The sequence below is a fragment of the Vipera berus genome, assembly GCF_964194415.1.
Source record: "Vipera berus genome assembly, chromosome: 2".
Taxonomy (NCBI): Eukaryota; Metazoa; Chordata; class Lepidosauria; order Squamata; family Viperidae; genus Vipera; species Vipera berus.
The window spans coordinates 111,705,591-111,720,169 of NC_138203.1; the positions used below are offsets into that span (position 1 = coordinate 111,705,591).

The 14,579-nt window shown below is 38.4% G+C and overlaps 1 protein-coding gene across 1 annotated transcript in view; it reads left to right on the plus strand.

Moving 5' to 3' along the window:
• Positions 1 to 7,055: 7,055 nt before the first annotated feature.
• The window catches only part of TMEM52B (transmembrane protein 52B), a gene marked incomplete at both ends in the record, with an annotated part of 73,431 nt that continues 65,907 nt past the window's right edge, over positions 7,056 to 14,579 (plus strand). Inside the window, 2 exons of the mRNA XM_081316280.1 lie at positions 7,056 to 7,112; positions 7,558 to 7,601. Coding sequence (XP_081172406.1) covers positions 7,056 to 7,112; positions 7,558 to 7,601 — 101 coding nt within the window. The remainder of the gene's footprint in view (positions 7,113 to 7,557; positions 7,602 to 14,579) is intronic.

Sequence of the window (14,579 nt, forward strand, 5' to 3'; positions counted from 1 at the left end):
TCTTTATATGTAATCACATCATGTTTAAATCCCAAACTTATATTTTCTATCGCATGTTTAGGTATTGCCCAAATTGGTATTTTATAATTTAACTTGTATCGATATTTTTTTCCAAACTTGCAACAGGGCATACCTTAATATATGTGTCTTAAAAACATTATCCACCTTTTTATCATACAATAGATATGCATGCCAGCCATATAATAAATCACATCCCTCAATATTCAATAATCTTCCTTCTGTTAAATTAAACCAATTACTCATTGACGATAAAGCCGCAGCCTCATAATATAATTTAAAGTTGGGCATTTTAAGACCACCTCTTTCATGTATATCTTCCATTATCTTAAGTTTTACTCTCTGTCTTTTCCCTGCCCAAATAAATTTATTAATACCTTTCTGCCATTCCTCCAAATTTGAATCTTTTTTAAATATAGGTATCATTTGAAACAAAAATAAAAATTTTGGTAAAACATTCATTTTCACTGCTGCAATTCTTCCCAATAAACACAATTGTAATTTTCTCCAACTATCTAACTCTTTGCATTTTTAACCATAACAATTCATAATTATTTTTATATAATTTCACACTTGAGTCTGAAACATATACCCCCAAATATTTAATCTTTTTAACTATTTCAAATCCTGTTAATTTTTCTAGAACTACCTTTTGTTCTGTAGTCATATTTTTAGACAATATTTTAGTTTTTTGCCTGTTTACCTTAAATCCAGAAACTTGTCAATATTGCAGAATTATTTCCATTAAATCTATAACCGATTGAGTCGGTTGACTTAATGTAACAACCAAGTCATCTGCAAACGCTCTCAATCTATAATCTTGATCTCTAACTCCCTTTATTTTATTTGAGTCACGTATCTTAATCAATAATATTTCCAATATTAAAACAAACAGTAATGGTGACAACGGACATCCCTGTCTTGTACCCTTTTCAATTTTGCAAGCTTCTGTTAAACTACCATTAATTATTATTTGAGCTGTTTGTTTCTGATATATTGCCCTGATAGGTTGTAAAAACGTATTGCCAAACTCCATCTTCTCTAAAACTTTAAATAGAAATTGCCAATTCAATTGATCAAACGCCTTTTCAGCATCCAAAAAAATCAGCGCTGCAGGGACTTGATTATTTCTTTCCAAATATTCTAATAAGTTTACAATATGTCTCACATTATTTTTCATTTGTCTACCATTAAATAAATCCTGTTTGATCACTATAAATCATTTGCTGCACGACCTTCATTAATCTATTTGCTAAGATCTTTGCAAATATCTTATAATCAGTATTTAAAAGCGATATAGGTCTGTAATTTTTAGATTGGGTAAGATCTTGATCTTCCTTTCGAATCAACCTTATAAATGCTGTTTTCCACGATGGAGGCACTTCTCCTCCAGATTGAATTGTTCTAAATAATTCTTTTAAAGGTTCCACCAACTCTAATTGTAAGTTTTTATAATATATGGCTGTCAAACCATCTGTTCCAGGTGCCTTACCCACTTTTAGTTGTTTAATTGCTAAAATAATTTCTTCAGCAGTTATCAGTTGATTCATCCCTTCCCTTTGCTCTTGTGTAAGTATAGTATATTGTGTATATTGTGTAAATACCTATCTATATCTAAACCTTGAGTTATATCCCTAGCATATAATTTGGAATAAAATTCAACAAAAGCCTTTTTAATAAGATTTTGCTGAAACACCTCATTACCCTTATATTCTATCTTAACTATATTACGTGATTTTTGTTTTTTCCTTAACAAATAAGCTAACCATCTACCTGGCTTATTAGCATTGTAAAAAGTATTATGTTTGACATATCATAAATTAGTTGCCACTTGATCTGCTATCAACATATCAAACTGCCCTCTTAACAAATTAATTGCTTCTTTCAGCCTCTTATTGGATGAGTTCAAAATAAAAGCCTTCTCTTTCATGTTTATTTCCTCCTCTAATTCTTTACGCTTATATTCCAATCTACGTCTATATTTATTATTCAAATATATGAACACTCCTCTCATATAAGCTTTACTTGCATCCCAAACCATTTCAATGGGTGTACCCTTATGCATTTTTATAATAAAAAATTCTTTCATTCGTTTTTTACATTCTTCCACATTTTCTTCATATCTAAACAAATTTTCATTTAACCTCCAAGATCTCCTATCTCCCTTCCCCTTGTCCAATTCCATCCATACTGGACTTTGATCTGATAAAGTTCTTGGACATATCTTAATCTTCTTAACCCTAGGAAAAAAATATTATTAGTAGTTAATACAAAGTCGATCCTGGAAAAAGATTGATGTCTATCAGAAAAAAAAGTAAAATCCCTTCCTTCCACGTTTCATTCTCTCCACACATCTCTCAGTTCCAAATCATCTTTCATATCAAAAAAGGATTTAGGCAATCTAGTATGATTTGGAGTACTTTTAAAAGGTCCTTTTTTATCTTTCTGTGAGTCCAGCACTCCATTCCAGTCTCCCATTAAAATACACGATTTATCATCCCATTGAATTATTTTATTATGTAGAAGTTTGTAAAATTCTCCTTGTTGTTGATTAGGTGCATATAATCCAATTAAAAGTATTTTCTTCCCTTCTATTAAAAGTTCAATTATAATATATCTTCCTTCTTTATCTGCTTCAATTAGGTTAGCTGTTAAAGTCTTCTTCACATAAATAACTGTACCATTTTTCTTTTCTGTAGCAGATGCAATAAACTGTATACCCAATCTAGAGTTTATCAAATATTTTTGATCAGATAAATGGATATGCATTTCCTGCAAACATATAACATCATTTTTAAATTGTTTCAAATACTGAAATATTTTCTTTCTCTTTTGCGGTGAATTTAAATCATTAACATTCCATGTTAGAAACTTTGTCGCCATCTTTTGCGACTTGAAGCTTTCGGAGCGTATCTTGCAGATCCACAAGCATCTGCCTCTTTGGTCTTGCTCCTCCCACTGTTCCACTATTAGATTCTTGAGTTGTAATTGTACGATACTGTTTCTGTTGCTGTTGTTGTTGTTCCTTTCATCTGGTTGCAGCCCGTGTCACTCTTTGAGCCTTTGATTCTTGTAATGGGACCAAGGGCTGTGCAATTTCCAGAGTTTGCTGTGCTTCTTTTGGAATCAGTGAGGTGATTTCTTCCAATTGTATCTGTCATGCTCCTTCTTCCTTTCCTCTTTTAAATTCTGGGGATGGCGGTGAGTCTGCTTTCAGTATATTACAATAAAAATCTTGTGCCTTCAGAACTGTATTAAGACGATATCTTGTACCAGCATAATTCACCACTATCCCAGCTGGTATCTCTCATCTAAACTGGATCTGTCGTTTTTTTAATTCATCTGTCAGGAAAACAAATTCTTTCCTTTTTCTTAAAATTCTTGGTGGAATTTCTTTCAAAATTAAGACCTCTTGATCAGCCACTGTAAATCTGTTATTATAAAAGGCTTGAATAATCGCATTTCTGATTATTCTCTTTGTGAAATAAACAACCACATCTCTTGGTAATTTTCTTTGCCTAGCAATCCAGGAGTTGACACAAAATATTATATCTATTTCCAATATAAAATCTTCAACTCTCCAACCCAAAATAGGTGCCATAGCTTTTGCCAATATCTCTTCCAAATTTTCTTGTGGATTTTCTTTCAAACCTCTTATCCTCAAAGCAAACTCCATGTCTCTATATTGTATCATTACCACCTCATCATCAATTTTATCCATTTTATTCTCAGCTTCACACATTTTAGCCTCCAATATCAAATTATTTTGCTTAACTTCTTCCACATGTTCATCCAGACTCTCAATACAAACTGTCAGTCCCTGAAATGCCATCAAAATATCCTCTCGTGTTTCCTTATTTTTCTTATTAATGAGCTTTGCCATTTGCTCAGATATTTACTCAGATTGAAGTTTTAAAGCATCTTTTAAATCTTTTAGTGTTAACGTGGGTGTAGGTGCTGCAGGGGGTGGCATCAATGTCTGAAGTCCAGATTGTTGAACTGGTGATGCCCCCGCACTTTTAGAAACGGTAAATCTAGATGGTTTGGAAGCCATTTTAACACCCAATTAAATTTCATTTCTCACGTTCACTTTTCTGCCCAAATTGCAACTTTGTTGCTTCACTGTTAAATATCCAAATCTTTTAAATCACTTTTAAGCCAACTTCAAATGTTTTTAACAGAGTCTTTTACAACTTTAAAAATCCACTTTCTGTCTTCCTCCTTGATCTTTTATTTTATTTTCCTTATTCTTTTGTTCTTCCTGCTTTCTCCAAAAAATTTATTCCAGCACCATCTTCCTCCCCTTCTTTTAAGTTAAAACGGAGTTAAAGATCATATACTTGCTGGTTCAATATTCTCCTGCTCAGCTCTGCCTGCGTCCAAGTAATCCAGAGTACACTATTGAGTGCAGGGATGGTTGCAGTGTCCTGCTCTGTTTTAAAACCTTAAAACAGAAGAGTCCCCAAGTCGAGTTAATTCAGGCTCCGAGGGAGCTCTCACCCTTCGACCCCCCAGATTAATAATTCCCGGGGGGGGTGTCTAGGGGAGCTCTACCTCTACCTGAATGCTCACCCTCCCCTCTTCTCCCAAGGGGAGGATTCCCAAACCGCAAAACAGCTGATTGTCGCTGTTTTCGCAATTCGAACGGAACAACGGGGCTGACGGTCAGAAATGACTGCCATCGACGGAGCCTTGCCACCCGGAAGTCCGCACTTTCACTAATTCTGTTTTACGCTCAAACACTTGCTGGACTGACAGAACGAGTAGGTCCACAAATATCATGTCAGAGCACCCAAACTGCTAAAGAGGTTTCATACAGAATATCACAACAAACCAGACTAACCTCTATACCTGTTTTGTTTTCTCTACAGGTGGATCTTTCCTATTTTTAAGGGGGGCAGGATGTCACAACTCAGTCCTATGTCATTTCTATCTATCTCCTCTGACTCAAAATCAAATCTCACCTTTCCCTGGGTTCTGTCATACTCCCAAGGGCAAGGGTTTATTGCCTCTGCTTCCTCTATCTCTACAATGTAACCTTTTGCTTTTGTTTATTGCCTCTATGTCCTTTATCTGCTATAATGTAACAATTTGCTTCCTGCGTTACCTCTGTCTCTGAACTTTATCTCCCTAAACTGTCAGCTAGAACAAGGGAGGAAATAAGGAATGTCACCTCAGTGCCTGGTTTATTTCTATGCTCTCAGAGAATAGTTTGAAGATGCCGCCGACCATCGCTGTCTGAACTGGAGATGGGCCGATGTTATCTCCCCTTTTCTCATGATGGACCTAACACCTGGGGATTGGCTGTCCCAGACTGGCTGGGCAGACTATGGGGTGGGGTCTTGCTTGGGGATACCTTAATCTATCGTTCTGCGTGGGAAATCTCAGATCCTATATATTATGCCTGCTATCAACTACTCTTAATAAAAGTTCCTGTTGGAAGAAATCGCTTCCAAGAGTTCTGCTTTCTTAAGATGTGGGATTGAAGTGGGTCCTGACAGCCATTTTGATACTTTTTCACAAGTCCCTGAAGACCTGGTTTTGCCAGTGGACAAGGGAAGCCAGAGTTGGATGGAACCCATCATGTAGCTTATTTGATTGATTGTTGTCATGAAAGGGACGGGGGCTTATTATTTTTACTCTTTTTACTGTTGTATATTGGGTTTTTATTTTTTGTAAGCCGCCTGGTGAAAGTGAATAGGTGGCCATATAAATTCTCTAAATAAAATAAAATAAAACCACAACACTGAAAGGGCAAGCCATTTGTAAATAAGCAAGAGTGCAAACCCCACTCCCTTCTAGCACTGATGATGAAACATCTTCAACCAAGGTCAGAGAACTCCAAGGACTCCATTGTTACCTGTTTGTAAAAAGGCATATTTAAACATGATAGTAAACATCCAGTGACCTCTTTTCAAGGCTACAAAATTATAACCATTTTGTGCATTAGTGAAATGGCCAACATACTAGTCTGCTTGGTGCATGAATCAGTATGAGGTTTGTAGATGCCTTTAAAAAAAAATCCTCTAATTGAGAATGGTTGTCATGCTCCAGAATCCATTGGTTCTGCTTGCTGCCTTTGAAAGCTATGTCAGAGTAATGATTCACCAGCTTAACTGCTGATGCAGTGTAGTTGTAATTGAGCATAAGTAACTTTTCCAATTCAGCACTGACTTGCCTTTCACAGAACAGGTATTACATGCCCCAAAGGAAATTGTTAACTATAAACCTGATTAAAATGTGAATGATTATTGAGAAATATTTGGATTTCTTCAATAATGGGATATAGTACATACATTTCCAGCTCAATACATGCACATATACAAACAACAAAGGACAGGAAATTTAACTGCAATCAAGGTGGTTATACCCGTGGAAAACAGCAGGTTGTTACACGATTCTGATTAAGCAGCTTGAGGGAAAATAATTTCTTTGAAAAAGAAAAAAAAACTGTATTAGTCATGTGAGGCCAGTTGCTGAAATGGCAGCAGTTTATTACAGATTAACATTTTAGTATTTCATTGGACATTGGCAGCATGGGTGACTAAGTAGATCTCATGAGAGTAGTTTCTGAAAAATATAAAAGCCTGTGCTTGAAAGGGAATTTCTCTGGCAAAAAGAATAAGGAAGAAGAAAGAGGCACTACTCTGCAACCTTCATCCTAAATTAGATCTCTGTCTTCAAAGAGGAGGCAGGGGCAAAAAAAAAGCCAAATAACCCTATTAGAAATAAGCAGGAACATTTTGCATTGAAGGACAATGTGATTTGGCTTCCTCTTCAACTTTGTGGGTCTTCCCATTCAGCTTCTGAGGTAACTATGAACAGACACCAAGAAAGCATGTGCATTTTGGGAATGTCTATAATGTCTATAAATAAGAAATACTGCATTACTTTCTAAAACATATGGACTGCAAAAGCAAAGCACTGTGTCTCAAGCCTATTTCATTGTTTATTTGCTTGGTCTACAGACTCTGCATGATGAACCTAAGTTAAATAGGCAACACCACTTTTGGTAAGGAAAAGAAAAATCACATTGTATGATGGGCAAATGTACCCAAGTGGCAACCATCTCTGCTTTGACATGTTTGGCTCAGGTAAGCCATGTTAGAACATTACATAAAGTAACAAGAAATAAAAAGAGATGGAAAACCAAAAGGAAATGAATTCTGATTTAGGAAGAAGATTTGTAAGAATAAAATGTAGAAAACCTTTCTTGTTCATGCCGAACAGCAACAAAAAAAGAGACTCAAATATCTGATTATATGAGGATAAGAAAACAATTGTGAATATTATACCAGTTCAAGAAAAGGGTAACTTTAACATTGTGAGGGTGGAAAAAAAGAACAGCTTGCCTCCTGAGTTGGGGGTGCTGCTGGTCTTCAGGAAAAGACTGGAGAACTATTTATCCAGAATGATAAAGTCTTCTGCCAAGGGCAGGGGCATGGATTAGAAGATATCCAAGGTCCCTTCCAGCCCTATGATTCTATGATTTCTATGAAAGAAAGCAGAATATTTTGCCATTGCTTTTTCTCTTTTAAGATTCCTCAGGTGAAACTGCAAGAGAATTGTACAAACAGTGATCTGTGAGTATATACAGAGTACCATCATTTTCTTATAACTTCAATAAGCTAGCTAAGATATATGGATATAAAATGCTTCAGTTTTTAGATGGAATAGATTTTTGGCAAAAGACTATAAATAATTTTAGCTGCACTCATGTATTTTTTGACAATTCATTGAGAGCGAGAAAACAGAATTATGTCCCTACTTCACCTCCATCAAGTAGCATATTAGGAATGGAGAAATGATTATTATAATTTTATAATAATATTATAAATCTGTAAGGGTGATAACCTTATTTTTCCTACTGAAAAGGCCCTACATATCTCAAGTGGTACAAGGCATAAAGTTGTTCACTGTCTGCAGTTCCTGGATAGATTTGGAGCAGATGTCATGATGAATGGCTTTATTCTCCAAGCAGTAGAGAGAAATGTCTACGGATTACAAAATAAATAAAGAATGGGAAAAAAATAGACAGCTCTCAAACACTTCAAAAAGTTGCATTAGTTTGGTATACATCATAACATTGTTAGTGCAATTTTCTCCAAGAAATCAGTGGGAAATTCTTTCCTATTTTCACGCTTTGGAGAAAATTAGAGGGAGATGATTTTGGTTCAGCCTTAGCTAGAACATTGTTTTCACAGAGGTAAAGCAGATATCTGGGTAAGATGCTCATATATATACACACACACATGTATACACACAAACATGCATGCAGACAAACATATCAAGATATTAATCCTAAGTATGAGACCATAGGATCATTAGATTCTTCTCAAGAAGATGTGATTTATATTTTAAATCTGGTTGAAAATACTAAAGGTATCAAGACCTTAGAATAGTCAGAATAGCACAAATATCCAAACCTGACCTCTTTGAAAATGTCCATTCATTTTGTATTTTAATAATAATTCATAAACTTGTCATATTTTGAAGGTTTTTTATAGTCCGATACACTGTATTAACCTCCACCTCTTTTGAAACCAGCTAATTGTCCAATGTATTCTGGAAATAGAACTTTTTAATAGGATTTCTTCATAGCACATCTTCCCCCCACCACACACACATTTTCTTATTGATGCTACTAGTTATCAGATTATATCTGGAAATTAAAGGACACATGAGGCAGTGGGGATAGAATTTTAAAATCAAGATAGACATATCATGCATGAGGATGAGCAGCAGAAGTATGGCTTTTAAAATGCAATTGTTGCAGAAGGAGCATATTTCATGTATTATTCTGAATATTTTCCAATACAGAATTACAGAGTTTGAGGGAGTCTAACTTTCTTATCTTTTATGTTGCTCTCATATGCTTTTAGAAGGTTAGAAGGACATATCACTGAGCTGTTGCTGGGGTGTTACTTTGAATTCTGGCAGTCAGCCTACTTTAAGCAGCCTGAATGTTCTGGCCTCCTAAGCATGCATTGTAAACTCTGTAAAAAATAGAAGAGGCACAGCACTCAGGATGGCTGAAGCAGATGTAGACTCAGTACCAGAAGTCAGAGTGAGGCCTCCTAGGAAAATAACAGAAGGATGGGATGGCAAGAATACTTCTCTCCATTTTGGTTGCCTTGGATGGCACTCAGGAGTACATTGAAATTATTGCAGGAGGTATTGCTGTGAGTATAAAGAAAATCACTGGAAAAAGTGCCAGTGCCCAAGTCCTGTGTAATTAGAATAGTATAGAGCTGGAAGGGATCTTAGAGGTCTTCTAGTCCAGCCCCCTGCTCAAGCAGGAGGTCCTATACCATCTCAGTCAGATAATTGTCCAGTCTCCTTTTAAAAACTTCCAGTGATGGAGCGCCCATGATTTTTGGGGGTAAGCTATTCCATTGGTTGATTGTCCTCAACTGTCAGGAAGTTTCTCCTTAATTCCAGGTTACTTCTGTCCTTGATCAGCTTCCAACCATTGTTTCTTATCCTTCCCTTTGGTGCTCTGGTGAGCAACCTGTCCTCCTCTGCCTTGTGGAAGCCCCTCAGATACTGGAATACTGCTATCATGTCTCCCCTATTTCTTCTTTTCTTTAGGCTGGACAAACCCAAGTTCTCCAGCTGTTCTTTCTATGTTTTGGTCTTCAGGCCTTTGATCATCTTAGTTGCTCTTATCTGAATTTTTTCCAGTCTCTCAAGATCTTTTTTTGTGATATGGTGACCAAAATTGGTTGCAGTATTCAAGGTGTGGTCTTACTAGGGCTTTATAAAGTGGTACTAATACTTCATGTGATCTTGATACTATGCCTCTGTTTATACAACCCAAGATTGTATTAGGTTTTTTGGTTGCTGCTGCACACTGCTGGCTCATAGTTAAGTGATCGTCCACTAGGTCCCTCTCACAGTTACTGCCTCCAAGCCAGGCCTTGCCCAATCTGTATGTCAGGACCTACTTCAAGCCCACATCTTAGGAAAGCAGAACTCTTGGAAACAGTTTCTTCCAAGCAGGAACTTTCAGAATAGCAGGCATAATATCCCTCAGGCATTTGAGGGATTCTCTTACAGATTGATATTTTAAAGTGTCCCTAAGAAAACCCCACCCAACAGTTCATCCAGGCAGTTCAGACTGGCCAATCCCCAGGTGGTAAGTCCATCATGGGAAAGGGAAGGTAACATCAATCGGTTCCGTTTGCAGCATGATCGTTCCACAGCTTTCCACACCTCCTTTTGAGGATGGAGAAATATACCAGATCCCGGAGGTTTGTATCTCTTTTCCCCTCCCCCTTTTTCCTAGCTGCCTGGTAAGGGAGAAGAAGTTCAGAGAGATGCATAGTATAGGAGGCAATTTGTTACATTGTAATGGGTAGCAGACAGGAAGGCAAATAAACAAAAGGTTACATTGTGGTTAATAGAGGAAGTAAAAGCAATAAAACCCACATGCATATCCCCTCTCTCCCTTGGGAATATGGCAGAATTCTGGGAAGGTGGGATTTGTTTTTAGATCAGAGGAGATAGTTAGAAATGAGATATAAATGGATTCTGACATCCTGCCCCCCTTTAAAAATAGGAGCGATCCACCTGTAGAGGAAAAAAATAGACGTTAGTCTGTCTTGTTGAGATATTCTGGATGAAACTTCTTTAGCAGTTTCGGTGCTCTGATGTGACATTTATGGACCCACTTATTTTCTGAGGAGGGAAGGTGTTTCCATGCTACTAGGTATTGAGTTGTTCCATGATACTTCCTAGAATCTAGGATTTCTTTTATCTCGAAGTGTTGTTCTCCTTCAACCATGATTGGAGGTGGTGGTGGGATTTTTGGCCAAAAGGGTGACTGTTCTCTTTTCAGCAAACTGCAGTGAAAGATTGGGTGTATTTGCCTAAGATTTTTGGGTAGTTCTAATTCTACTGTTACTGGGTTTATGATTCTTTTAATTGGAAAAGGTCCTATATATTTTGGTCCAAGTTTTTAACATGGCTGTAGGGATTTTAGGTATTTTGTAGATAAATATACCATTTCTCCTACACTGAATGGTATGGGTTTGACTGCTTTTCTAGCTTCATCTAAGGCTTTCCTAATGATTGGCCAGGTGTTTTGTAATTGTGCAATCCATTTTTTCAGCGGTTTCTGGTTCATTTGGGATTAGTTCTGGCGTAGGGTTAAAACTTTGACCGGTAGATATTTGAAAGGGAGTGTAGCCTGTGCTTGAGTGGACTGCGTTGTTGTAAGTGACTTCTGTGAAAGGGAGTAGGTCCGTTCAATTGTCTGCTGGAAATTAATAAAGCATCTTAAGTATTGCTCAAGTACTGAGTTAGAATGTACTGATTGGCCATTCCCTTGAGGATGATGACTAGATGACAGTCCCAGTTCCTTCCAAAATTTTGATGTAAATTGCACTTCCCTATCAGATATGATGCGTTGGAGTGCCCCATGCAGTCTGTAGATGTGCTGCATGAATAGTTTTGCTAAGGTTTTTGCAGTGGGAATCTTTTGGGAAGGGATAAAGTGCACTTGTTTGGAAAACAGATCTGTAACTTCCCAGCAGATGACAGTGTTTCCGTTGCTTTCTGGTAATTCCACTATAAAATCCATGGATATTACTTTCCAGGGGGCTGAGGGGTTCTCCACTGGTTGTAACAATCTGGGCAACTTCCCTTGCAACCTCTTACCTGTTGTGCACGTTGGACAATTGGCCACATAGCTTTCTATGTCCTTTTTCATGGACAGCCACCAAAATTGCCTTTTAATTAAATGTAATGTTTTTACAAATCCAAAATGCCCTGCTGATTTTGTATCATGGCATAGTGGCATGAAAATGACCCTCTGGGTAGATGGTATATATAACCTCTTTTCCACCCATGGCAGTCCATTCTTGATGGTACACATGTGTCTATTCTTTTGGAACCATTCATCTGTTTCCAAAGTTTTCTGGATTTCAATTCCAGTTTGGCTACCCAGCTCTGGCTTTAATTTAGCTTGGGCTCTGGTGGTTACTGGTGCTGCCAGTTGTGTTTCAGGCATGAGTGGTTTAGAATCGGTGGGTCGCGTGCTGTTATATTGGGGCATGCGAGATAGTGCATCTGCCAGGAAATTCCCCCCCCCCCGGCAAGTGCTTGAGCATAAAATGGAATTGGTGAAAATGTTGGGACCAGCAGGCTTGCTTGGGAATGAGCTTCCTGAGTGTTTTTAAGGCTTCCAAGTTTTTTGTGGTCTGTCCATACTTGAAAAGGGATTTTATTTCCTTCAAGGAAATGGTACCACATAAGTAATGACCAGCGCATCCTGTATGCCTCTTTTTTCCACATGGTCCAGCATTGTTTCATTTCGGTGAGTTTCTTGAATGTGTATGCGCATGGTTGCAATACCCCTTTGTCGTTTCTTGTAATAGTACAGCCCACACTGCCACATTGCTTGCGTCTGCCTGTATTATGAAAGGTTTATCTGGATTTGGGTGCCTCAGTACTGGTTCAGTAGAAAAAAGACTCTTTAACCTCTCAAACACAGCTTGGCATTCCATTGTCCATTTTAGTGGCTGGCTGGGTTTCACTGAGGATTCTCCCTTTGTTTTTAGTAAGTTCGTGAGGGGCAAGGCTATTTGGGCAAATGAGGGGATGAATTGGTGGTAAAGGTTTGCAGAACCCAGGAAACTTTGCAACTGCTTCCTTGTGCGCGGTGGTGGCCATTCTAGTACTGCCCTGACTTTCTCGGGATCCATTTCTATGCCCTGTGGGGATATGCAATACCCCAGGTAGTCTATTCTTTCCTGGTGGAATTCACATTTCAATAACTTGGCATATAGGTGGGCAGCCCACAATTTTTTAAAGACTGCTCTGACTAGGTTAATATGCTCTTCTTTAGTTTCAGTGAAGATAAGGATGTCATCTAAGTAAACCAGGACCCCCTTAAATAGGTGCTCCCTTAGCACTTAATTGATTAATTGCATAAATACTGTGGGGGGCCCTTGTAGTCTGAATGGTAAAACTTTGAATTGGTAGCATCCCATTGGACAATTAAATCTGGTCTTCCATTCATCCCCTTCCTTGATCATAATGCCGTAGTACATTTCTCTTAGGTCTAGTTTGGTAAAAATTCTTCTTTTTGATAGGTGGGATTACATGTCCTTCATGAGGGGTAGGGGATACAGGTTACTTTCACTAATTGCATTCAGGGCATGGTAATCCACGCACAAGCACAAAGTGCCATCCTTCTTCTCCCTAAAGTTGACCAGGATGGCAACTTTGGGTTTGGCAGGTTTAATAAATCCCCGTTCTAGTTTTTTATTTATGAATCTTTCCATCTTCTCCATCTCTTTATGGCTCATGGAGTACAGTCTGGGTTTCGGAAGTTTTGCCTCGGGTTTGATTTCTATAGCACAATCCGTGGGTCAGTGAGGAGGGAGCTCATCCACCCGTTCCTTGCTGATGACTTCAAAAAGGTCCCGTATTCTTCCGGTATTTCTGGTAACCAGTGCTTTTTTTCTAAAAAAAAGAAAAGGTGCTGGAACACTCATCTTGGCGGGCGCAGGCAGCGGGGTTGGGTGGGGTGGGGCGGCGCTGCTGCGGTCACAGGTGCGAGGGGTGTTGGCGGCAGGCTCCCCTCCCAGGGCAGGAGCTGGTACAGCTGGTGCTGTGGGAGCAGCAGGGCCTGCTCTATATGGCGGGGCTGCGCGGGGCAGGCAGTAGAGGTGGTGCGGGCCAGGCGATGCAGGGCGGCCACTTATGCACACAGGGCGAGGCAACGGTGGTGCAGGTCCAGCACCAGGTAGGCCACCAGCCTGGCCAACACGGGTGAGCACAAGGATGGAGTGCACATGGACTCCGCAGAACCCACCTCCCACTCCTTGTCCTCTCTTACTTACCTAGTTGAGATGGTGTAGTTGGGCAACAGGGAGGGATGCAAAGTTCCTGCCTACTTGCTTTCACTGCAGACAACTAGCCAGTGCAACATTTGCTAGCCAGGTCTTTTGGTGCACTCAGCAGCAATTCCTATTGGCTTTCGAAAGCCAATAGGCTTTTGAAAGCCAATAGAGGGAGTAGCATAGCTTGTGCAAAAGCTACTTTTTTGTGCAAAAAAGGTGCCGGAATGCCATTCTGAGCGTTCTATGAGAAAAAAAGCCCTGCTTTTATGTTTTAATCTTATGATTTTAAATATATATATTTTTCTATTGTAAATTGCCCCAATATATAGTTCCCATATTCAAAAAAAGGGGGGAAAATCTTTTATAGTTTACTACACAGCAAGATTACTCAGTGGGATTATAAATCTTTTATTTTTATGGGGGACTGGAACGGTGTATTGGATGTACAAATGGACAAGAGGGGTTTTTTAAAAAGTATTCCAAGTCATGCTAAACTGCCTAAATCTTTTTTTGAAATGAAGGACGATTTGGAATTGCGAGATATTTGGAGAGAAAGAAATTTGCAAGAGAAGGACTATACTTTTTTTTCTGATAGACATCAATCTTTTTCTAGGATTGACTTTATACTAATTACTAATGATTTCTTTTCTAGGATTAAGAAGATTAAGATTTGTCCAAGAACTATGTCTGATCATAGTCCAGTCTGGTTAG